Below are 25,027 nucleotides of genomic sequence, written 5' to 3' on the forward strand. Positions count from 1 at the left end.
CCAGCACCAGGCGCTAGTCGCCTTCCGGAAGGAGAGGGAGCAAAGGTTCGAGGCCCTGGTACTGGTGCAGCAGGAAGATCGTCAGGTGTTCTGGCACCTCCTCGCGTCAGCGGGGTCCACCACCTCCACGGGCCCTCCCCGCCTTCCTTGCGCTCTTTGAACAAGCAGCAGAGGCCTCGGGCTGGCCAGTGGAACAGTGCGCAGCACGCCTGCTCCCCCTGCTAACGGGCGAGGCACAGCTGGCCGCGCTACAGCTCCCTGCCGACAGCTGGCCGGTCTACGCAGACCTGCGCCGGGCCGGTCTACGCAGACCTGCACCGGGCCGGTCTACGCAGACCTGCACCAGGCCATCCTCCAGCATGTGGGGCGCACCCCAGAACAACATTGACAGCGCTTCCACGCTCTACACCTGGAGGAGGTTGGCCGGCTGTTCGCGTTTGGCCAGCAACTCCGGGACGCCTGCCGGTGGTGGCTGAGGGCTGACAACCGCGACACCGAGGGAATCGTCGATCTGGTGGTACTGGAACAGTTCATCGCCCGACTACCCGAAGGGACCATGGAGTGGGAACAGTTCATCGCCTGACTACCCGAAGGGACCATGGAGTGGGTCCAGTGCCATCGCCCGGCGTCGCTGGATCAGGCCATCGAGCTGGTGGAGGACCATTTGGCGGCTGTTCCAACGGCAGGACAGCAGATCTCCTCTTCTCCCCTCTCCTCTCTCTCCCCCTCCCCTTCTGTGTCTCGTCCTCGCCCCATTCCCCCACCGTGGAGGCGGGGCCCGGTTCCACCCCAGCCGGCCCGCTGCACCCGCGGTGCCCTCCCGTTTCCCACTTCCGTGTCTGTCTCTTCCCCCCCTCAGGTGAGTGACCCCCAGAGTGCCGGTGCAGAGAGAAAGCCCAGGCCGGTTTGCTGGCGCTGCACCTCCAGCAGCAGTGCTCGGCAATGGAGGTGGGCGCAGTGGTCCAGATCCCTGACGCGCCAGGAGCCGCCCTTGATTGGGCCGGAGCATATCGCATACCGGTGAGTGTCCAAGGGGATATGTATCAGGCTTTGGTGGACTCTGGCTGTAATCAGACCTCAATCCACCAAAGCCTGGTGCAAGACGAGGCATTGGGGGAGCACAATTGGTGAAGGTGTTGTGTGTGCATGGGGATGTTCACAACTACCCTGTAGTGTCGGTCCACATTCTTTTTCCAGGGGAAAAATTTAGTGTAAAGGTGGCGGTTAATCCTCGCCTTACCCACTCGATAATTTTGGGGACGGATTAGCCAGGATTTCAGGAATTAATGACTCATTTAGTGAAGAGTGGGTCCTGCCGTAGTTCAGCAGGGGGAGGTCCCGGTGTGGCATTGGCGGGAGCAGCTGTCACAGAGCCGTCTACGTCATCACCGTGTCAGAGCAAGGAGCCACAGGCTCCTCCTCCTTCTCTCAGGGAATCCCTCGCAGATTTCCTGTTAGAACAATCGCGGGATGAGACTCTGCAGCATGTGTTTGACCAAGTGAGAGTAATCGATGCTCAAACGCTCCAGCCAAACGCCACCCCGTCCTTCCCCTATTTCTCCATTATGAGGGATGGGTTATACCGAGTGATGCAAGACACTCAGACTAAGGAGCCGATTACACAACTTTTGATTCCAAAGAGCCACCGGGAATTTGTATTCCAGGCAGCTCACTTTAATCTGATGGCTGGACACTTGGGGCAGGATAAGACACTCGCCCGAATAACGGCCCGGTTCTATTGGCCAGGGATTCATGGCGATGTCCATAGGTGGTGTACGGCGTGCCGCGAATGCCAGTTAGTAAATCCAGCAGCCATTCCAAAAGCGCCTTTGTGCCCTCTCCCATTAATCGAGACCCCATTCGAAAGAATTGGGATGGATTTCGTCGGGCCATTAGATCGGTCAACACAAGGGTATCGCTTTATTTTAGTTCTGGTGGACTATGAAACACGATACCCGGAAGCAGTGCCTCTTCGCAATATCTCAGCACGCAGTATTGCAGAAGCGCTCTTCCACGTCATCTCCCGAGTTGGAATCCCCAAAGAGATTCTGACTGATCAAGGCACCTCATTTATGTCAGCACACTGAGCGAACTGTATGGGTTATTAGGAATTAAGCCAATCCGCACCAGTGTTTATCACCCACAAATGGATGGTTTAGTCGAACGGTTCAGTCACACACTCAAGAACATAATTAAAAAGTTTGTTCATGAGGACGCATGCAATTGGGATAAACGGCTTGAACCCCTGTTATTCGCAGTGCGAGAGGTCCCACAAGCCTCCACGGGGTTCTCCCCGTTCGAATTATTATATGGGTGTAAGCCGCATGGCATCCTAGATGTACTGCAGGAAAATTGGGAGGAGGGACCTTCCCCGAGCAAAAATGAAATTCAATATGTTATTGACCTGCGTGCAAAACTCCACACACTCACGCACCTAACCCAGGAGAATTTGCGGCAGGCCCAAGAACAGCAAACCCGCCTGTATGACGGGGTACATGCCTTAGGGAGTTTGCACTGGGAGATAAAGTACTCGTACTGTTGCCCACGTCGAGCACCAAATTGGTCGCCAAGTGGCAAGGACCCTTTGAGGTCACACGGCGAGTCGGGGACATTGACTTTGAGGTGAGGCAAACGGACAGGGGTGGGGCACTACAGATTTTCCACCTCAATCTGCCCAAACTCTGGAATGAGGAGGTCCCCGTGGTGTTGGTGTTGTTGGTTCCGGAGAAGGTGGAGCTGGGGCTGGAGGTTCAAAAAGGGAAATTGACATCACTTACCTCTCTGGTCCCCTGTGGAGACCACCTCTCCCCGACCCAACTCACGGAGGTTGCCCGGTTGCAGACCAAATTTTCGGACGTGTTCTCGCCCCTGCCCGGCCACACCCGCCTCATAGAACACCACATTGAGACATCCCCGGGGGTGGTAGTGCGCAGCCGCCCTTACAGGCTACCCAAACACAAGAAAAAAAGTGGTTCGGGAAGAACTCGAGGCCATGCTCGAAATAGGCATCATCGAGGAGTCCCACAGTGACTGGAGCAGCCCGGTGGTCTTGGTTCCCAAGGCCGACGGGTCGGTCCGGTTCTTTGTAGACTATAGAAAAGTCAACGCGGTGTCTAAATTCGATGCATACCCAATGCCTCATATTGATGAGTTGCTGGATTGACTAGGCACGGCTCGCTTTTATTCGACACTGGATTTAACAAAGGGATATTGTTAGATTCCCTTGACTCCACTATCCTGAGGAAAAAAACGGCCTTTTCCACACCGTTTGGCTTACACCAATTTGTCACACTTCCTTTTGGGTTGATTGGGGTGCCCACTACGTTCCAGTGGCTTATGGACAGGGTCCTCCGCCCCCACGCCACCTATGCGGCCACATACTTAGATGATATTATAATCGATAGTAATGACTGGCCATCTACAACACTTGAGGGCCGTTCTTGGGTCGCTGAGGCGAGCGGGTCTCACGGCCAACCCAAAGAAGTGTGCGATTGGGCGGGTGGAAGTATGGTATCTGGGCTTCCACTTGGGCAATGGGCAGGTGTGTCCCCAAATTAATAAGACCACAGCAACTGTGGTCTGCCCAAGGCCCAAGACCAAAAAGGGGGTGAGACAGTTCCTGGGGCTGGCTGCCTACTATCGTAGGTTCATACCTAATTATTCGGACGTCACCAGCCCGCTGACTGATCTCACTAAAAAGGGAGCACCAGATCCGGTCCAGTGGACAGAGCAATGCCAGCGGGCTTTCTGAATGCTGCACTGTGTAGGGGGCCACTGTTACACTCCCCTGACTTTTCTCTCCCCTTTATGTTGCAGACGGACTACTACCCACTGGGACGCCTTTTCACCCTCTGTTCAGACCATGCACCCCTCCAGTGGCTCCACCTCATGAAGGATGCCAACGCGTGGATCACCCGCTGGTATCTGGCACTCCAGCCCTTTAACTTCAAGGTGATCCACAGGCCAGGGGTGCAGATGGCCGTGGTGGACTTCCTCTCCCATCGGGGGGGGGTCGGCTTCAGGCCGGACGGCTGCCCAGCCTGAGTCGGGCGGTGGGGGTATGTGGCAGCAGGGGCATGGTCAAGCATTGGTCTGCGACTGGAAGGTGGAGTCAGGGAAGGTAAGTGGCAGAATCACTGCACCTGATGTGAGTTAACATGTGTTTGTGTCTTTCCCAGTGACCGTGCCCTATATAAGGAGGGAGAGAGAGCAGAGGAGAGAGCTCTTTCCCCAACCAGACGACCTGTGTGTGTGTGTGTGTGTGTGTGTGTGTGTGTGTGTGTGGCTGGGAGAGGTTAAAGATCACTGAAAAGTGCCAATAAAGAGGTTTTTTTGAACTCGGTTCTGTCCTGCCGTCCTTCTGTGCTCCACCCACCCGTCCGAATTGCCACAGTCTGTTTTTTCCATTTCATTTAATTCATCTTTGAGGCGGCTGTGCAAGGCAAATGGGATGTGGTGAGGCGGACACACCACTGGTGTTACGGAGGGTTTTAGATGAAAGGTACAGTCCCCAGGAAACAGTCTAATGCCTTCAAACATGTTGACAAACTCCTTTGTGATGCTGGTGTTTGGCTGTGTATTGACCATGTTCAAATCTAGACATACTCTCAGGCCCAAAATAGGAGGTGTGTTTTTTGCACATACTATGTCAAAGTCCAGCTTTGCTATTTTTCCCTTGAACCTGCATGTGAGCTTGCAGGAGTCTTCCACTGTGAGCCTCTGTCCACCATATCCCAAAATGTTACAGTCTGGTGGGCTCAGCACAATGTTCCCAAATAGGTTGTGGAATTTATCAGCTGGGATTATGTTAGCCTGGGCACTAGGGTGGCCCAAAAAAATCAATCATTTTATAGATATTGTTCAAGACACCCCCTAATTTTTTTCCTTTTCCCACAAAGACTTTCCACAAAAAGTTTCAGGTTTTTAAACAAAGGGGAAGTGGATGCTCACTGATGCTCCAATTTTGCTGATTTAGCTTATAGACAGCAATGCTTACTGGCAACTCCACACTCATATCCAAAGAAGTTTTTAGTAGGAAACAGGAGGACTGACTTCAGTGACTTGCACATAAACTGTGTAGTGTAACAACAGCTCAGTTTTCTTGTCCACAATTGATATTACTGAATACCTTCTAAAGCGTGCTACAAGACACTGCCAAAGATAACATATACAGTGTTTTGGTGGACAAGCTAGGATGGCCACCACAAGACTCAGTAGGGAAATTTGGCAAAAGGCCAAACTATTATTAAGTATAGTAGTAGGTTTTTGAGTGGCAGGTTTTTTTTTTAAACAATTGTAAATGTTGATATATTGTAAATGTTTGATATATGGTCATCTTTTACTTTTTTTATACATGTATAATTGCTGTATGGAACATGTAATTCAGCCTTCAGGCTGTGAATTGTTCTTAAGAATAAAACTCAGTTAAAAGTTATCAGACAGATACCGGATTTTCTGCTATTCTGCTACGCATGTGCCTGGAGCTGGGGCGGAAACTGTTGTACACGGCGAGAGGCGCTGCTGGGAGCTGGGGCAGAAACTGTTGTATGCTCAGCTAGCTCAGCTGGGAAACACTTGCCAGTCATAACCAGACGGTCATAAAGTCGATCGGTCGTAAGTCGCATAGGTCGTAAGTCGATGACTACCTGTACAATCAAACATGGAACTTTTGTACCATATGAGGGAAATAAAAAAAAATTAGGTAGGACTGGATTCCATGAATCAAGCAGAGTTTAGCATAGTCAAGGATATCAGGTTCTGCAATATTGGGGTTTTCCACAATTTTTAAACATTTTTTTAAAAAGTGTTTTTTCTGCTCCTCCTCCGAAAAACTTTGACCAATCTTCAGCAAATTTGTCTCTAACCCTATCACATGGATTTTTGATTTTTGAAAGCATACCACCATAACAGCAACTGAAATTTGGCAGCAAGCCGCCAAACAGGAAGTGAGTGCAAAATCTCAGCAACACTTTAATGTATCTACACCAAACATAGGTTGTAAGACCTGCAAGACCCTACTGGAAAGGAGTCTAGAAAATTTTGCCCTGTTTTACACTTGGGAGTGCTATAAAAAAAAAAAAAAAAAAAAATATATATATATATATATATATATATATATATATATATATATATATATTTGTGGCAGCAGGGCTGTGATCAAGTGTCTGCTGTGGGCAGCAAGGTGTCAGGAAGAACTGGCAGATAACGTGATGAGTTTCACCTGTGTTTGCCATTTTACTTATGTGTCACTTGTGGGGTGGCACGGTGGTGTAGTGGTTAGTACTGTTTCCTCACAGCAAAAAGGTCCTGGGTTCGAGCCCAGAGGGCCTTTCTGTGTGGAGTTTGCATGTTCTCCCTGTGTCTGCGTGGGTTTCCTCTGGGTGCTCCGGTTTCCCCCCACAATCCAAAGACATGCAGGTTAGGTTAATTGGTGGCTCTAAATTGACCATAGGTGTGAGTGTGAGTATGAATGGTTGTTTGTCTATGTGTCAGCCCTGTGATAACCTGGTGACTTATCCAGGGTGTACCCTGCCTCTCGCCCATAGTCAGCTGGGATAGGCTCCAGCTTGCCTGCGACCCTGTAGAACAGGATAAGCAGCTACAGATGGATGGATGGATGGATGGGTGTCACTTGTGTTCTTGCAGGAAGAAGCCAGTATCTAGAGAGATAGCTGAGCAACCCAGTGCCATGTGTATGCTCACGTGCATGTATGCGTGTGTGTGTGTGCCTAAAGTGCAGAGAACAAAAAGTCTATGAAAAGTGATGTCAAACCTAAAAATAAAATGCACTTTGAGTTGTCAAGCCTGTCTCCTACTTCCACGTTTCCTAAGAGCCATGAGGGTGCTACACTGGTGCCGAATCCCATGAATTGAGGAGAAACATCATCATGGAGTCCATGCCAGTCACGGAGATCCTCCAGACCCTCGTCAACATCCAATAAACTCAACATCAGGCCTCATCTCTCTGTGTGCAGAGCAGGAGCAGTGCTTCTGGGCTCTGCTTCAGGCCCAGGTGGAGGACCAGCAGGTGATGCAGAGCCTGCAGCCATTCCTGTTGATGCTGCAGCACCACACAATGTTATGTTGGTCAAGATGGGTCTACAGGATTATCCTGAGGCCTTCATCGAGCTGTTTGAGCATGTTGCGGAAGCATGCTTGTGGCCAACCTTGCAGTGGCTGGTAAGTCTATTTCTGCTTCTGTTGGGGGAAGCCCAGCTTGCAGCCCAGAAGCTCTCAGCTGCCAACCTGCTGTAGTATCCAGACCTGAAGTGGGCCATCTTGCAACTGCAAGAACAGTATCACATCTAAGAGTATCAACAGCACTTCTATGAGCTGGCATTTAGTGAGTTTGGCTGCCTGTTCAGCTTCACCCAACAGCTCCGAGAAACATGCAGATGGTGGCTGCTGACAGAGGAGTGCAACACAGATGGACATCATCAACTGAGTGGTACTAGAGGAGTTCATTATTCTGCTGACTGAAGGAGTATCAGCCTGGGTCCAGTGCCACCATGAAAAGCATAGTGTGGAGCAGCCCTTCTCAACCAGGGTGCCGCGGCACCCTGGGGTGCCATCTGGTTTCGTTAGGGGTGCCGTCAAAAAATTATATATTCTAACATTGAAATAAATAAAATGAATTAAAATTCCAAAAAATGATAGTTACACTAATGCAGATCATCACCGCCTCATGCTTCATCAAAATTTGTCTCACGGCCCCCTTTCCCATATCATAATGTCACTGCCAGGGTCTGCGTATATTTTATATGGGGGTGCCTTGAGAATTTGCATACTTCTGAAGGGTGTTGTGACTGAAAAAAGGTTGAGAAACGCTGGTGTGGAGGCAGCAATTGCTAATTCTGGGGACAAATTGCCCAGGGTTTAAAGTATTAGTAAAGCTTATATTTGTGGATGGGTCCTGCTGCAATGAAACTCGGGGGACTCCAGTGCAGCGTTATATGGGGAGGTGGTCCTAGAGTTGTCTGTGTCAAGCTCTGCATCAGGAGGACATAGAGGGTGGGGAGAGCTCTGCCCCTTCATTCTCTGCAGGGATTTCCCTTTGGGATTTCCTTTTGTAGCAGTTGCAAGATGAAACCCTGAGGCACACTTTTTTACCATGGAAGAATAATAGGTGTCGTAAGGGAGTCCCGACAAATTTAACCCATTTTACCATTCAGGGGCATGATAACGGGGGGCGGGGGGACAAAAAACAACAACTTTTTTTTGTCATTACTCTGCAGTTCTTTGGTATAAAATTTGGTATTAACATTATTAAAAAGGTATTACAAGTTATATTAATAAGTTTAATTGGCATAAAAGTTATTAGAAGTTATGCCTTTTTAGATCTTGAGGTCTGAAAATGTAGCCATTTTCTGTTCAGCCATTGTATTTGACACCAAAGCTGCCAAACAGCAAGTGAGGCTATTTCTTAGTAATGCTTTTATGTATCCACACCAAACTTGATGAACTTGCACTGGGTTCCCCCCTAAGGGAACTCAGCAACAATTACCTCATTTGACAACTCATGCCCCTTTTCCACCAAAGCAGTTCCAGGGCTGGTTCGGGGCCAGTGCTTAGTTTGGAACCGGGTTTTCTGTTTCCACTGACAAAGGCTCTGGCTCTGGCTCGGTTTTTCTGGCTCTGGGGCCAGAAAAACCGGTTCCAGGCTAGCACCAACTCTTTGCTGGGCCAGAAGAAAAAGAACCGCTTACGTCAGCAGGGGGTGGAGTTGTTAAGACCAACAACAATAACACGACCGCGAAAGATCGCCATTTTTAAGCGACGAGAAGCAGCAGCTGTACAAACGCGAAGTCATCCATTATTATTGTTGCTGCTGCTTCTTCTGCGTTGTTTTTGCTTCGATATTCGCGCTGAGGTTTATGCAAATTTAGCGATGTAACTGACGTATACAGCGATGTAACTGACGTATACAGCGACGTAATGACATTGCTTCCCTTAGCAGTTTGCTTCCCTTAGAAAAGCAAACTGGTTCTCAGCTGGCTCGCAAGTTGAACGAGTTGTGAACCAGCACCAGCCCTGGCCCTGAACCAGCCCTGGAACTGATTTGGTGGAAAAGGGGTATCAGTGTTCTAGTGCCACAAACAGGTCAAACTTGGAGGGGCATTTATGCATATAACTATTTAAATGTAAGTCCAATTTTCAAAATTGAAGTACCACTGAATCCCTTGGTTCAAGCAGAATTCAACGTACCCCATGTTGATTTTACCATATTCCATTTTCCTGCATTTCAGATTTTATAAAAAAAAAGCTTAAGTTTTTACAGGTCACAAACTTTGTCCAAGCTTCATGAAATTTGGCCCAGATGATCTTCGGTCAAAGCTTCACAAAATGCATTTCTTGGCTTTTCATTTTGTAAAATTGTTTTTGTCACAGCCAACTGAATGTGGTGGCAAAGCTACATTTTGTCCAATCTCAACAAAATTTGCCATAGACGATCTTAAGATCTTGTTGGTCAAACACTTTTCACAAATCGAAATGCCAACAAGATCTTAAGATTGTCTATGGCAAATTTTGTTGAGATTGGACAAAATGTAGCTTTGCCACCACATTCAGTTGGCTGTGACAAAAACAATTTTACAAAATGAAAAGCCAAGAAATACATTTTGTGAAGCTTTGACCGAAGATCATCTGGGCCAAATTTCATGAAGCTTGGACAAAGTTTGTGACCTGTGAAAAGTTTTAAGCATTTTTAATGAAACTCAATATGGCAGTCACATTAATTAGGCAAGCATAACAAAATTTATTAGCCCAAACATATTTTTGCATGTTGCAGCACCCCATAGTTATTAAATAACTTTTTTTTGTGCTTCATCCAAATGGGGTCCCAAGTCTCTGTACCAAGTTTGGTTTTGATACAGCTAAGCATTACTGAGGCATGACTTCACAATCCATTTTGGCAGCTTTATGGTAGATTTCGATTGGCTGTGATGGTCAAACACTTTTCACAAATCGAAATGCCATCACAGCCAATCAAAATCTACCATAAAGCTGCCAAAATGGATTGTGAAGTCATGCCTCAGTAATGCTTAGCTGTATCAAAACTAAACGTGGTACAGAGACTTGGGACCCCATTTGGAGAGAGCACAAAAAAAGCTATTTAATAACTATGGGGTGCTGCAACATGCAAAAATATGTTTGAGCTAATAAATTTTGTTATGCTTGCCTAATCAATGTGACTGCCATATTGGATTTCATTAAAAATGCTTAAAACTTTTCACAGGTCACAAAATTTGTCCAGTCTTCATGAAATGCGATCAGCAGACCACATCTCACAAAGCTTATATGTTGACTTTTTGATTTGCCAAAGCATTCGTCCATTATAGACTATCAAATTCAGCAGTAATGCTGCCAAAAATGTAGTGAGGTTATATCTCAGCAATTCTTTAGCATATCAAAAACAAAATTTGGGACATGAACTTGAGACCACATTTTGAGGAAGCATAAAAATAATTGTGACATTTGGTCACTAGGGGGTGCTGCAATAAGCAAAAATGCATTTTTGCTAATAACTGTTGCTGTGTTTACCCTAATAAACTAATTGTTGTGTGATCATACAAGGTCCCAAAGCTGAGAACTGGCAAGTTGCCAACCTTACTGATGTTGCCACCATACTGGATTTCATTAAAAACATTTGAAAAATTTTAACAGGCCACACATTTTGTCCAATGTTCACAAAATTTGGCTCAGATCATTTTGAGACACACAATTTCTCACAAAATTAATTTGTTGACATTTCAATTGAAATAAGTGTTCCTCCATCACAGTCAACAGAAGTTGGCAGTGAAGCCAGCAAACAGGAAGTAAGATTATATCTCAGCAATGCTTTGATGTAACAGAATCAAACTTGGAACATGGACTTGGAACCCTATTTTTTGGAAGTGGCAAAATGTATTCTTCATTTGACCACTGTGGGAGGGCACTGCAATAAGAAAATGTGTTTCAGTGAATAATGGTCAACTTTTCAAATCAACATAATTGATCCGGCAGTCATCCTCGATTTATCAAATGGTTTAAAAAATTTTCACAGGCCACAAATTTTGTCCAATCTTCACCAAACTTGTCACAGATGATCTTCAGACAAAGCCTTGGGAAAGATATCAGATGGATTTTTTTTTTTTACATTTCAAAAAACAGTTAATCTGTTAAAGCCTCAGGAATCTGGTGGTGAAACCACCAAACAAAAGGTGAGCTATGGATCTTTGGGTCAGTTGACTTGACCCTTGCTGTGAGTGCATACAGCCATGCCATTAACAAAATGACATGAAGTTTCCATGGCATCTATGCCCTGCTGACTGCTTGGCCCTCTCATCACTGCCTGCAGCTATTTTTAAGTATGCATTTTATAGAGGATGATATATGATAATGGTTGCAATAATAATACAATCTCATTTGAATAAGGTTGTGAAATTTCAAATAATTCATTGCATTTCCTTGGAGTTAATTCATTTGTCAGTATATTCTCATTTTATTATAACAATTTTGATTATTTTCTTAAAATAGCATTTGCATAAATTTTACATTTCTAGTAAACTATTGAATAGCAGAGTTTCTGTGCATTTAAAAACAGACAATACAAATCTTTTTGGCGTCCTTGGAAAAAGGTGTTTAATACAAATACTCAGCTATAATAATAATAAATAGATATTTTTAAATGAGGGGAATTTCTGACCGCTGTCTGTGAAGGAGATGGAATACGAAATCCATTTTAATAAGGAAGCTTATAGATTTAGCATCTAGCTTCCATGCATAATAATGGTTTTGCTGTAGATGCACTGCAAAAAATTATAGCAAGTGAAAATATCTTGAGAATAATTGAAACGATCTAGCATTTCCAATTAGAAGAATTGGAATGAGAGAGATTATATATTTTTGAAAAGAACTTCAAGCAAGTCCAGTTGCCTCCTTTAGCACCTATGGTTTATAATACATGAAAGTTTACCTTTTTGAATTAAATTACCAAAAAAAAAAAGGGATAGACACCAATTCTGAGATTATTAAACTTAGTTCTATATTGCAACCAACTGATTCTAAGATGTCTTATCAAGTAAAAATATCTGTCCATGCAGCAAGATAATTTCACTAGTATTCAGTAATTTTCTCCTCAAATTCAGTTTTCAATTTTTTGCAGTGTGCAAAAAAGCAAAGCACATATAAGTAAACAGAGCAGGCAAAGGTACAAAAACTAACAAGAAAACAAATAAAATTGACTCCTGACACACATTAACCCATTCTTCACTGAACATTTTAAAATGAGATCTGTAACAACATGCAGAGGTTGGCTACACTCATAAGTCTAGATGCAGAACAAATGACAATGAAGTGTTGATACTGCTCCCAATTACAAGCAATTTCCCGCAAGGAATGTTTAATCCAGCAGAGCATCCCCACAGATTGCATAATGCATTCTTATAAAGGCCTAGAGGGTAAATACCTCAAAGAAAAATAGCACACTGTTATTCCATGTGCTTTTCTAATCTAGTGTCACACATCCACCCAAGAACATGCATATGCTTGGAGCACTCTAAAATGCATTCACTGAGACAGATGGCATTCCATGGGCAGAAAAGCACTGTACCTTCAGCCTCATATAATGGTTCCCTGTGGTTGTATATATACTTATTGGTGAGTGCTTTATTATTTGAAACTCTATACACACAATGTCCTCTGCAGTCTGGCAAAGAACAATCCAACACAACACTGCAAAGATGTGGCTTTGTTCTACAAGGATAATTTACTTTTTGGGCCACATTTTAATGACAGTGTCTTGCAAAAGTATTCATCCCCCAGATGGTGGGGGGACAAAGTAGTCAATGAACCAAAGTAGTCAAATTTTGAAATGCAAAGTAGAACTGATAATGTTTTATCATATGAGACGATAAAAAGGTTTTAGAAATCTCAAAATGTAAACAAAACACGTCCGGACAAAAAAAAAAAAAAACGTTTTCTGTGAAATTGACTCATATACAGAACTGTACAGTGTTCACTCACTTGAGGATTTTCATACGCAAGAATAAAAATCACTTTTTCACTAAACAACATTCACAAAAAATGTGTTTGCTGAATCCATTCAATCCAATCAGAAGTCTGTGAAGAAGCCAATATCTCTACTCATATTTCTGAAAGGCGGGGTACACCCTGGACAAGTCGCCAGGTCATCACAGGGCTGACACATAGACACAGACAACCATTCACACTCACATTCACACCTACGGTTAATTTAGAGTCACCAGTTAACCTAACCTGCATGTCTTTGGACTGTGGGGGAAACCGGAGCACCCGGAGGAAACCCACGCGGACACGGGGAGAACATGCAAACTCCGCACAGAAAGGCCCTTGCCGGCCACGGGGCTCGAACCCGGACCTTCTTGCTGTGAGGCGACAGTGCTGACTGCTACACCACCGTGCCACCCTTAATTTTTTTTTATTGCTGTAAATTTTGTTAATTATGCCTTAGATATCACGGTAATGTGTAAATAATATCTCAGGGATGTGATTTGGGGCTGGTGAAATTATCTGAAAATTTTAGCCGGGGGGCTGGGGGCCACAGGCCCCCAGCTGGTCCAGGGCAGCGGCCTGGTGGGGGGACAAGGGGGGAAGCCCCCCGAAGCTCCTGGGTTCTGGGGTTTTCTGACTTAAAATTGTACTAAAATGGCAAGCAAACACACAAGAAAAAACTTGTCATGATTAACAAATTCAAGCCAATTTAATGGTCAATATGCAACTCTGACACACACACTCTCGCTCGCTCACACACACACTCTCGCTCGCTCACACTCTCTCACACACACACACACACACACACCCCAAAGAACCAGCGCGAGCAGGGCCCGCTAGCCCCGCGCCTTGTGACGTAATTCGCCCCAAGGCAAGCCGCGGTTTTTCTCCAACCATTCCCAGCGGAACTTTTTTTTCACTATTCTGTCGATTTCTTTAACTCGATTTGCATCTTTACGCCTCGATCACGGAGGCTGCCATCTTTCAACTCTTTGTTTGAAGCGAGCTTACGTACGGCTATCTAACAAGCGCGTTCATTGGTTGTTACAGAGCGATGAGCCAATCACGTACCTCGTTTCATCTCATTGACGTAATTACGTCATTTACGCAATTACGTCATTGAGATGAAACGAGGTACGTGAATGGCTCATCGCTCTGTAACAACCAATGAACGCGCTTGTTAGATAGCTGTACGTAAGCTCGCTTCAAACAAAGAGTTGAAAGATGGCAGCCTCCGTGATCGAGGCATAAAGATGCAAATCCGAGGCTGCCATCTTTCAAACAAAGTCAGAACGAATAGGATACGAATGTGGATGAGGGAAAAATCGGAAAAAAAATTTTCTTCAAGTTTTGAGGTGAAAAAAGCGGAATTCCGCGAATTCGCGGAAAAATCACATCCCTGTATATATCATTAGAACCGGTGACAAAGGGCAGCCCTGCCGGAGTCCAACATGCACTGGGAACAGGTCTGGCTTACTGCCGGCAATGCGAACCAGACTCCTGCTCTGTTCGTACAGGGACCGGACAGCCCTTAGCAAAGAGCCCGAACCCCATACTCCCGAAGCACCCCCACGGAATACCACGAGGGACACGATCGAATGCCTTCTCCAAATCCACAAAGCACATGTGGACTGGTTGGGCAAACTCCCATGAACCTTCGAGCACCCTATGAAGGGTATAGAGCTGGTCCAGTGTTCCGCAACCAGGACGAAAACCACATTGTTCCTCCTGGATCCGAGGTTTGACTATTGGCCGAATTCTCCTCTCCAGTACCCTGGAGTAAACCTTCCCTGGGAGGCTGAGAAGTGTGATTCCCCTATAATTGGAGCACACTCTCTGATCCCCTTTCTTAAAAAGAGGGACCACCACCCCAGTCTGCCACTCCAGAGGCACTGTCCCCAACCGCCACGTGATGCTGCAGAGGCGCGTCAGCCAAGACAGCCCCACAACATCCAGAGACTTGAGATACTCGGGGCGGATCTCATCCACCCCCAGTGCCTTGCCACCGAGGAGCTTGCTAACCACCTCAGTGACTTCGGCTTGGGTAATGGACGAGTCCACCTCTGAGTCATCAGCCTCCACTTCCTCAATGGAAGACGTGACAGTGGGATTGAGGAGATCCTCGAAGTATTCCTTCCACCGCCCGACAATGTCCCCAGTCGAGGTCAACAGCTCCCCACCCGCACTGTAAACAGTGTTGGCAGAGTACTGCTTCCCCCTCCTGAGGCGCTGGACGGTTTGCTGGAATTTCTTCGAGGCTGACCAATAGTCCTCCTCCATGGCCTCACCGAACTCCTCCCAGTTTCGAATTTTTGCTTCCGCAACTGCCCAAGCTGTGGCATGCCTGGCCTGCTGATACCCATCAGCTGCCTCAGGAGTCCCGGAGGCCAACATGGCCCGATAGGACTCCTTCTTCAGCTTGACAGCATCAGCTGAACACAGATGAAACAGAAGTAATTCTATTTGGAAAAAAAGATGAAAGACTCAGGATTACCACTATTCTTGACACAAAGGGGATTAAAACAAAAGAAATGGTTAAAAATCTTGGTGTTTTCATTGACAGCAAGCTAAACTTTGACAGGCACATGAAAGCAATCACTAAAACAGCATTTTATCAACTAAAAAAACATTTCCAAACTAAGAGGACTTATGTCAAAAAATGATCTGGAAAAAACTTATACATGCCTTCATCTCTAGTAGGGTTGATTACTGCAATGGCCTTTTCACAGGCCTGCCAAAAAAAACCCGTCAAATGACTTCAGCTGGTTCAAAATGCAGCAGCTAGGGTTCTCACACGAACAAAAAGAACAGAGCACATTACTCCAATTCTAAGGTCCCTTCACTGGCTTCCAGTAAGCTACAGAATTGACTTTAAAGCATTGCTGCTGGTGTACAAATCTCTAAATGGTACAGGGCCAAATTACCTCTCTGATATGTTGCAGCGGCCTAACCCAATCAGATCTACCAGATCACAGCAGAAAAATTTACTGTTAAAACCTGTTGTTAAAACAAAGTGTGGTGAAGCAGCTTTTAGCTACTATGCAGTACAGCTATGGAACCAACTGCCAGAGGACATCAAAAATGCTCCTGCTGTTGGCAGCTTCAAATCTAGGTTAAAGACCAAGCTGTTTTCAGATGCTTTCTGCTAAATTATTAATATTGCCTTCTCTACATGTTTTAAATTCTTTACTTTTACAATCTCTCCATGTTTTAAATTTTACTTAACTTTTATTCTATTTTATTCTGCTGTTTTTTTTAAATTGAATTTTTATCTCATTTTATTATTTTATTTCTACTATTGTTTAATTCTTATTAATTTTCTTCCCCATTTATTTTATGTAATTTTATTTTCTATTGTTTACTGTTTTGCTTTTACTTCTGTAAAGCACATTGAACTGCCACTGTGTATGAAATGTGCTATATAAATAAACTTGCCTTGCCTTATTTCCGGTGTCCACCACCGGGTTCGGGGATTGCCGCCACGACAGGCACCGGAGACCTTGCGGCCACAGCTCCGAACAGCCGCGTCAACAATTGAGGCAGAGAACATGGTCCACTCAGACTCAATGTCCCCCGCCTCCCTCGGAAGCTGGGAGAAGTTCTCCCGGAGGTGGGAGTTAAAGACCTCCCTGACAGAGTGCTCGGCCAGACGTTCCCAGCAGACCCTCACCATACATTTGGGCCTGCCAGGTCTGTCCGGCTTCCTCCTCCATCAGCGGATCCAACTCACCACCAGGTGGTGATCAGTTGACAGCTCAGCCCTCTCTTCACCTGAGTGTCCAAGACATAGGGCCAGAGATCTGATGAAACGACAACAAAGTCGATCATCAACCTCCGACCTAAGGTATCCTGGTGCCACGTGCACTTATGGACACCCCTATGCTCGAACATGGTGTTCGTTGTGGACAAACCGTGACTAGCACAGAAGTCCAATAACAAAACACCACTCAGGTTCAGATTGGGGAGGCCATTCCTCCCAATCACGCCCCTCCAGGTGTCACTGTCATCGCCCACGTGAGGATTGAAGTCCCCCAGTAGAACAATGGAGTCCCCAGTCTGAGCACCTCTCAGTACCTCTCCCAGGGACTCCAAGAAGGCTGGATACTCTATACTGCTATTCGGCACGTAGGCACAAACAACAGCAAGAGCCCTCTCCCTGATCCTAAGGCGCAGAGAGGTGACCCTCTCGTTCACTGGGGTAAACTCCAACACATGGCGGCTGAGCTGGCCCATAAGCAAGCCCACACCAGCTTGCTGCCGTTCACCATGGGCGACTCCAGAGAAGTGGAGAGTCCAGCCCTTCTCGAGGAGCTGGGTTCCGGAGCCCAAGCTGTGCGTGGAGGTGAGCCCGACTATCTCTAGCCAGTACCTCTCAACCTCCCGCACAAGCTCAGGCTCTTTCCCCCCCAGCAAAGTGACATTCCATGTCCCAACAGCTAGCCGCTGTGTTCGGGGATCAGGTCGTCGAGGTTCTGTTCATAATCTTTATGGACAGAATTTCTAGACTCAGCCAGGGGCCGGAAGGAATCCTGTTTGGGAACCACAGGATTTCATCTCTGCTTTTCGCAGATGATGATGTCCTGTTGGCTTCTTCAAGCCAGGACCTTCAGCATGCACTGGGGTGGTTTGCAGTCGAGTGTGAAGCGGCTGGGATGAGAATCAGCACCTCCAAGTCAGAGGCCATGGTTCTCGACTGGAAAAGGGTGGCTTGCCCTCTCCAGGTTGGTGGAGAAGTCCTGCCTCAAGTGGAGGAGTTTAAGTATCTCGGGATCTTGTTCACAAATGAGGGAAGGATAGAGTGTGAGACCGACAGGCGGATCGGTGCGGCCTCCGCAGTCATGCGGTCGCTTTACCGGTCCGTCGTGATGAAGAAGGAGCTGAGCCAAAAGGCGAAGCTCTCGATTTACCGGTTGATCTATGTTCCGACTCTCACCTATGGTCATGAGCTTTGGGTAATGACCGAAAGAACAAGATCACGGATACAAGCGGCCAAAATGAGTTTCCTTCACAGGGTGGCTGGGTGCTCCCTTAGAGATAGGGTGAGAAGTACAGTCACTTGGGAGGAGCTCGGAGTAGAGCCGCTGCTCCTCCACATTGAGAGGAATCAGCTGAGGTGGCTCGGGCATCTCTTTCGGATGCCTCCTGGACGCCTCCCTGGGGAGGTGTTCCAGGCATGTCCCCCCGGGAGGAGGCCCCAGGGAAGACCCAGGACACGCTGGAGGGACTATGTCTCTCAGCTGGCCTGGGAACGCCTCGGTGTTCTTCCCAAGGAGCTGGCCGAGGTGTCTGGGGAAAGGGAAGTTTGGGCTTCCATGCTCAGACTGCTGCCTCCGCGACCCGGCCCTGGATAAGCGGAAGAAGACGAGACGAGACGAGATATTTCTGCATTTATTGAGGTACATGTAAATATTTTCCCTATATTTTGCAGGGGCTAATTTAGAATAAAAATCCACAAACCAATCTGTATTTCCAATTCTCTCTAGCTGGTGGTGCGCTATCAGGACAGTGGGAGTGTTGTGAACCGAGTGAGCTGGCATCTGTTTCTTGTCTTGGGGCCTCGAAACAATAACTAATTTGTCTGGAATATTCTTGATAATCTTCTGCCCCTTCATCCGACATGTAAGAATCCCAATCACTATCAGAATTCTCTCCAAAACGTGATTCCATATCGAGACTGGTCTAACCACTGCTGTGCATATGAACAAAACTGATACCTGGATCTTTGTTACACATGTGACGTCACACACCCCTTTGGGATCTTCCGAATCAGTCTCTATAAATTCCGTGAAAATCAGCTGATTTTATTGATTTTCCATCAATTTATGGCCTTTTGGATCAGCTATGGCTCAAAAACACATGGTCAATCAACATAATGATTGTTGCTTTGTACAATGAAAAAAAGTGTTGTTTAGGGACATTAAATTTGCTTTAATCAACTAATTACATGACTTATGAAGTGAATTGGTTGGACCAGTTCTTATTTAGGGGTTTCATACGAAAGGGGGTGAATACCTATGCACACTCCAGATTTCTGTTTTTTCAACTTAATTATTGTTTTTATCACAATAAAACAACAATTTTGACCTTTAAAGTGGTAAGCATGTTATGTAAACCAAATGGTGCTAACCCTCCAAAAATCCATTTTAATTCGATCTTGTAATGCAACAAAACAAGGACAAACACCAAAGGGGATGAATACTTTTGCAAGACACTGTATCTAATTGCATGGTCTTAAGCACATGGTGTATGTCTAAATGGGGTATGTACAAATCCACTTTTGGTGGATTTTTTAAAGGTGCATGGTTCAGAAGGGCTGAACTTAGTCTCTTAATTAATCATCGGTTTGTTTTGGGCATAACATGCAATAATCCAATCATAGAGCCTCAAGATAGCAATGTGCCAACAAGATGCCTGAACACACCTCATTTTAAGACCAACATGTCCATGGGCACTCAAATGAGTACAAGTGCATTTGATATTTAAGCAATGTGGGCACTGGATGGGAAAATGACAACTATGTCGACTTCAAGCTAGCAGTAATACTTGCACCTGCTTTGTGTTGGGTGTAAGATACGGCCCTTTCTCTTTGTCTACTATCCATTTCATTTTAATATAAGACTATTAATTTTAAATAATACACAATGCTCAACCTTCACTATGTGTGAATGGTAAATAATATTTTGGGCGCACAGATAAAACTGTACAGTATGTATTCTGTGTAATGTCTCAACATTAGCTAACACTAAAGTAAACAGTTCTAGGCATTTTCAGTTTCTTGTTTTTGGCTCCTACCTTGAGGACCTGGAGGTCCTGGCTTTCCAGGAGGACCTGGGGACCCATCATTCCCAGGGGGCCCTGGGGGGCCTTGGCGACCATTTGCAGCCATTATTGCTGTAGGCAGCTTCTCCAGCAGGGTGTAACTTGATAACTTTTCTACAAAATCATAATTCACAAGGTAGCAGGGACATCCATAAGTAAAGTAGGTAACAATTAAATGGATAGAAAATGAGAGCAAACATACTAGGAATCACAAAAAAATATAACAGACAGTATTGATACAAAAAGAAATGCAAGAGTTATGCAGTCTTATCTTTTAAAACACTCAGGGACAGAGTTCATTCCCAATGTGTACACAAAATGACAGTGAGTGAGAGAGAGCAAAGCAACTACTGCCAGAAATCCTAACAAAGACGACTTATCAAGATAACACTAAAGTAGACTTATTTAGCAGAGCAAAGCAACTACTGTTTAGTTACTACTTAGCAGATGTACCTTCAAACATACGCAATACTTCATTTTGGATGAACATCTTAATTTCCTTCATGGAGTTGTAATCATTCTGCAGGAAAAAGAACAGGATTTTTTAAAAAAATGTATAACATTTAAAAAAATTAATTATTTAATTCATAGTGAGATTAGGAATTCCTTTAGAGATAAAAGAATATTTGGCATTTTAGCAGATTATGATCTGCATTAACTGTAGATGTCATCTTGTCAAGTGTGTGATCACAGATTATCTCCAACCAAATAAACCCAATTTCCATCCATTTCTACCCAACATACAGACATGTACAACAACAAACTTATTTTCTTTTATTTTACAAACCCAAATCAGAAAAATGGGAAAAAGTGGATGAAAGAAAAATCCAAATAAAGAAATGGGTGACTTCAAATTTTACTTTGACTTTTATTTCATTGCAGACAGTATAAGCCTAAGATATTTCATATTTTGTCTTGTCAAATTGATTTCATTTGTTAATACACATCCATTCGGCATGGTGGGCGGCATGGTGGTGTAGTGGTTCGCACTACAAGAAGGTTCGGGTTCGAACCCAGCGGCCAGCGAGGGCCTTTCTGTGTGGAGTTTGCATGTTTTCCCCGTGTCTGTGTGGGTTTCCTCTGGGTGCTCCGGTTTCCCCTAGGTTGATGTGGGGCGCCCTTGGGCTGAGGTGCCCTTGAGCAAGGTACCTGACCCCTGACCACTCACCGGGTGCTCTGGTGTGGCTGCCCACTGCTGAGTGTGTGTATGTGTGTGTTCACTGCTTCAGATGGGTTAAATGCAGAGGATGAATTTCACTGTGCTTGAAATGTGCATGTGATGAATAAAGGTTTCTTCTTTTTTTCTTTTCTTCTTCCTTCACTTCAGGTATGCAATACAAAAAAATTAAAATAAATAAATAAATAAAAAGTTCAATTCAGGGCAGCACGGTGGTGTAGTGGTTAGTGCTGTCACCTCACAGCAAGAAGGTCCGGGTTTGAGCCCCGTGGCCGGCGAGGGCCTTTCTGTACGGAGTTTGCATGTTCTCCCTGTGTCCGCGTGGGTTTCCTCCGGGTGCTTTGGTTTCCCCCACAGTCCAAAGACATGCAGGTTAGGTTAACTGGTGACTCTAAATTGACCGTAAGTGTGAATGCGAGTGTGACTTCCGGTGTAGCGACTAATGGAGTAGGACGTGTTTCTCCGAGCTCCTGCAGCAACCTTTAAAAAAACCTATTTTAGGTACACCTTTTGTATCTTTTTTCGGTGTCTGTGTTCTCCACCACCATAATTTGAATTTAACGCTGTTTTTTTGCCGATCTAAATGCCTCCAAAGCCTAAAGTACCTGTGCAGCCACCGCGGCCTGCTTTGCACGTTGCATCCCCGCTTCGTAGTGATTCTCCTTCTGGTCTGGCCGAAGCCGCAGGCGGCGCTGCTTTCCACGACTTTAAGGCCGAGCTGCTCTGGTCACTCCATGTTGAGATGTCGGCTATTTTTAAAACTGAGCTTCAGGCTGCCTTGACCGAAAACTTGTCAAATATCAAGGCTGAGCTACAGGCAGTGAAGACTGAATTATCCAGTAGCATTACAATCATCCAGTCTGATGTGTGCACTCTGAAGACTACCGTAGGTGAAATGGAGACATCGCTGTCCTCCTGCGCCAACGACATTACTACCTTACAGGCTAAAGTGGAGCATCTGTCAACTGAACTGACGAGATTGGACAATAAATGCGAGGATTTGGAGGCGAGATCGCGGCGTAACAACATACGGCTAGTGGGCATTCCCGAAGACTTTTCCACCTCCTTTACTGCTACAGCTGTTTCCTCTCTGCTCAAGGAGGCCTTTAACCTCGCGAAGGAGCCTCTCGTGGACCGCGCTCATCGTACTCTCCAGCCGAAACCGAAGCCCGGAGAGCGCCCGCACCCCATAATCGCTCGTCTGCACTACCATACAGACTGTGTGGACATACTGCGCCGAGCCAGGGCTCAGCAACGGATCAAGATTGGAGACATGAGTTTTTCTGTCTTCCCCGACCACACTCTGAGGACGGCCCGTGCCCGAGCCTCCTTTAGTGAGGTCCAACGCCAGCTCCGCGAAATACCGGGGATTCGCTTTGGTTTGCTGTACCCGGCGCGCCTCCGGGTCACTCATAATGGTGCAGAGAAGGAGTTTAAATCACCAGAAGAGGCCAGCGCATTCATCAGATCGCTCAGTAGTGAGAGAACCGAGAAATGATACACAACCTTGAGGAAGCAGAGTCAGTTAATATTGACAGTTATTACTTTATTTCATTTGTTTCCTCTTTTCTTTACTATTCTCATATACACACACTGTGTGGTTTTCAGTTTTCACTTTAACTTGGACTTGATTGGTTGTACCGATCTGTCAAATGTTGCTAGGACTGCAGGAGCTCAATCCGAAGCTCGATAGTCATGCTCAAAGCCGCAAGTTTTCGTTTTGGGGATCTGACTCCTTGTGGAGTTAGCACTGGGTTCTCCATCGTTTGGGGGTGGGGTGGGGGGTTCAATTTGTAAGTGTGGTGGGGTTTTTTGTGTGTGTGTGTGTGTGTGTGTAGTTTTTTTTTTTGCGTTTTTTCCACTCTTTTCCTTCCTTCCCTGGGGGTCCACTTTCAGTCTATTTCTATCTCTAGGAACTTAACATATGTCCACCAATGCTCGTACTTCTGATATTCCACATATTGGGTCCTCCGTGAGATTTTTGAGCTGGAATATTAATGGCATGGGGAGTCCAATTAAGAGATCAAGGATATTTGCTCATTTGAAACGTCTTAAAGCTGACCTAGTGTTTCTGCAGGAAACCCACATGCGCGTCAAAGATCAGGTCAGACTTAAATGTTCCTGGGTTTCTGAGGTGTTTCACTCTAATTTCAACTCTAAAGCCAGGGGGGTTGCTATTTTAATTGGTAAGTCAATCCAGTTTTCAGCTTCTAAGGTGATATCAGACAAAAATGGCAGATACTTAATTGTTACAGGCATGCTATTCCATACTCCCGTTTTATTAGTTAACATATATGCCCCCAATTTTGATGATCCACACTTTATGAATAAACTTTTTGAATGTCTTCCCTCATTGAACAACAGCCTTCTTATAATTGGAGGGGACATGAACTGTGTAATTGATCCCAACCTAGACCGCTCTAACCCACGAACTCTGATCCCTTCTTTAATGTCAAGGTCACTTTCAGATTTTATGTCTAAGAACAGTTGCATTGATCCTTGGAGATTTTTTAACCCTTGTACCAAGGAATATTCATTTTTTTCTCAGATGCATCAGTCTTTCTCTCGGATTGATTATTATTTCATTGATGCTAAACTAATTCCCAAAGTACTGTCTGTTAATTATCACCCGATTGTTATTTCTGACCATGCTCCTCTTTCTTTAGATATTCAGTTTTCTTCACAACCCCGTTACTCAACACCTTGGAGGTTCAATACATTACTTCTCTCAGATGATAAGTTCACAGAATTTATTGCAACTAATGGCCCTTTTCCACTACCCTTTTTCAGCTCGCTTCAGCTCACTTCAGCCCGACACGGCTCGCGTTTCGACTACCAAAAACCAGCACGACTCAGCTCGTTTCAGCCCTGCTTAGCCCCTAAAACTCGCACGGTTTTGGAGTGGGGCTGAAGCGAGCCAAGCCGTGCCGAGTGAGGCTGGGGGCGTGAGCAGACACTCCCCTGTGCACTGATTGGTGAGGAGGAGTGTCCTCACATGCCCACACACGCCCCGCGAGCGCGCTGGGATCTGTAAACACCGCAAACCCGGAAGGAGAATAATTACGAATTACGAGAATTTCTGAAGCCTTATGCGCCTCGCCTCATCTATACGCTCTTGCCAGTATCTGTCCGCGTTGTCGGTGACAACAAGCCACAGCACCAAGACCAGCAACACTAACGACTCCATGTCCTCCATGTTTATTGTTTACTATTCGGGTTGTGAGACTACCGCTTAAAAGCTCACTGATGTCACTGTTTGCGCTGCTTAACGACATCACCTGACGTCCACCCACTTTCGCCAACTCCACCCAATGTGTCCACCCACTTCCAGCCAGCACGGTTCAGCGCGGTTGTAGTCGAAATGCAACTCCAACAGCCCCGCTCAGCCCGACTCAGCACGGCACGGCTCAGCCCGACTCAGCCGCGTTTGTAGTGGAAAAGCGGCATAAAATTGATGATTATATCTCTATAAATCAGAATGATATGGAACCTGTTTCTTGTTCACTGCTGTGGGAATCATTAAAAGCATACTTGCGGGGACAAATTATTTCCTACTCTGCCCACTTGAATAAGTCCCGTAAAACCAAATTGCAAGAACTCTCTATTAATATCACCAAATTGGACCGACAACTCGCTACTTGCCCCCCTCCCAGTTTACTTAAACAACGTGTTGATTTACAGACTGAATTTGATCTCATCACCACTAGTGATGCAGAGCGACTTCTCTTACGATCACGCTCCACATATTATGAACATGGCGACAAGGCAAGTCGGCTCCTGGCTCATCAACTACGTCGCCAGGCAGCCTCACGTATGATCCTTCAGATAAAAGATTCATCTGGCTCATTGCATAAGGATCCCATTACCATTAATTCTGTTTTTCACTCATTTTATTCCTCTTTATATACATCTGAATCTTCACCTGACACCACTGAAGTGAATTCATTCCTAGATAGCCTCAATTTTCCTGTGTTAAGCTTAGATGCTGCTAAAAAACTAGACTCCCCATTAACGGTAGAAGAA

General features: G+C 45.6%; 1 protein-coding gene across 1 annotated transcript in view; it reads right to left on the minus strand.

The window, feature by feature from the left end:
* The window catches only part of LOC132882505 (collagen alpha-1(XIX) chain-like), a 169,260-nt gene that overhangs the window by 16,317 nt on the left and 127,916 nt on the right, over nt 1-25,027 (minus strand). Inside the window, exons 8-9 of the mRNA XM_060915619.1 lie at nt 20,281-20,347; nt 19,801-19,941 (exon numbers count right to left, since the gene is read on the minus strand). Coding sequence (XP_060771602.1) covers nt 19,801-19,941; nt 20,281-20,347 — 208 coding nt within the window. The remainder of the gene's footprint in view (nt 1-19,800; nt 19,942-20,280; nt 20,348-25,027) is intronic.

The sequence above is a fragment of the Neoarius graeffei genome, chromosome 3 (genome assembly GCF_027579695.1).
Source record: "Neoarius graeffei isolate fNeoGra1 chromosome 3, fNeoGra1.pri, whole genome shotgun sequence".
Lineage (NCBI taxonomy): Eukaryota > Metazoa > Chordata > Actinopteri > Siluriformes > Ariidae > Neoarius > Neoarius graeffei.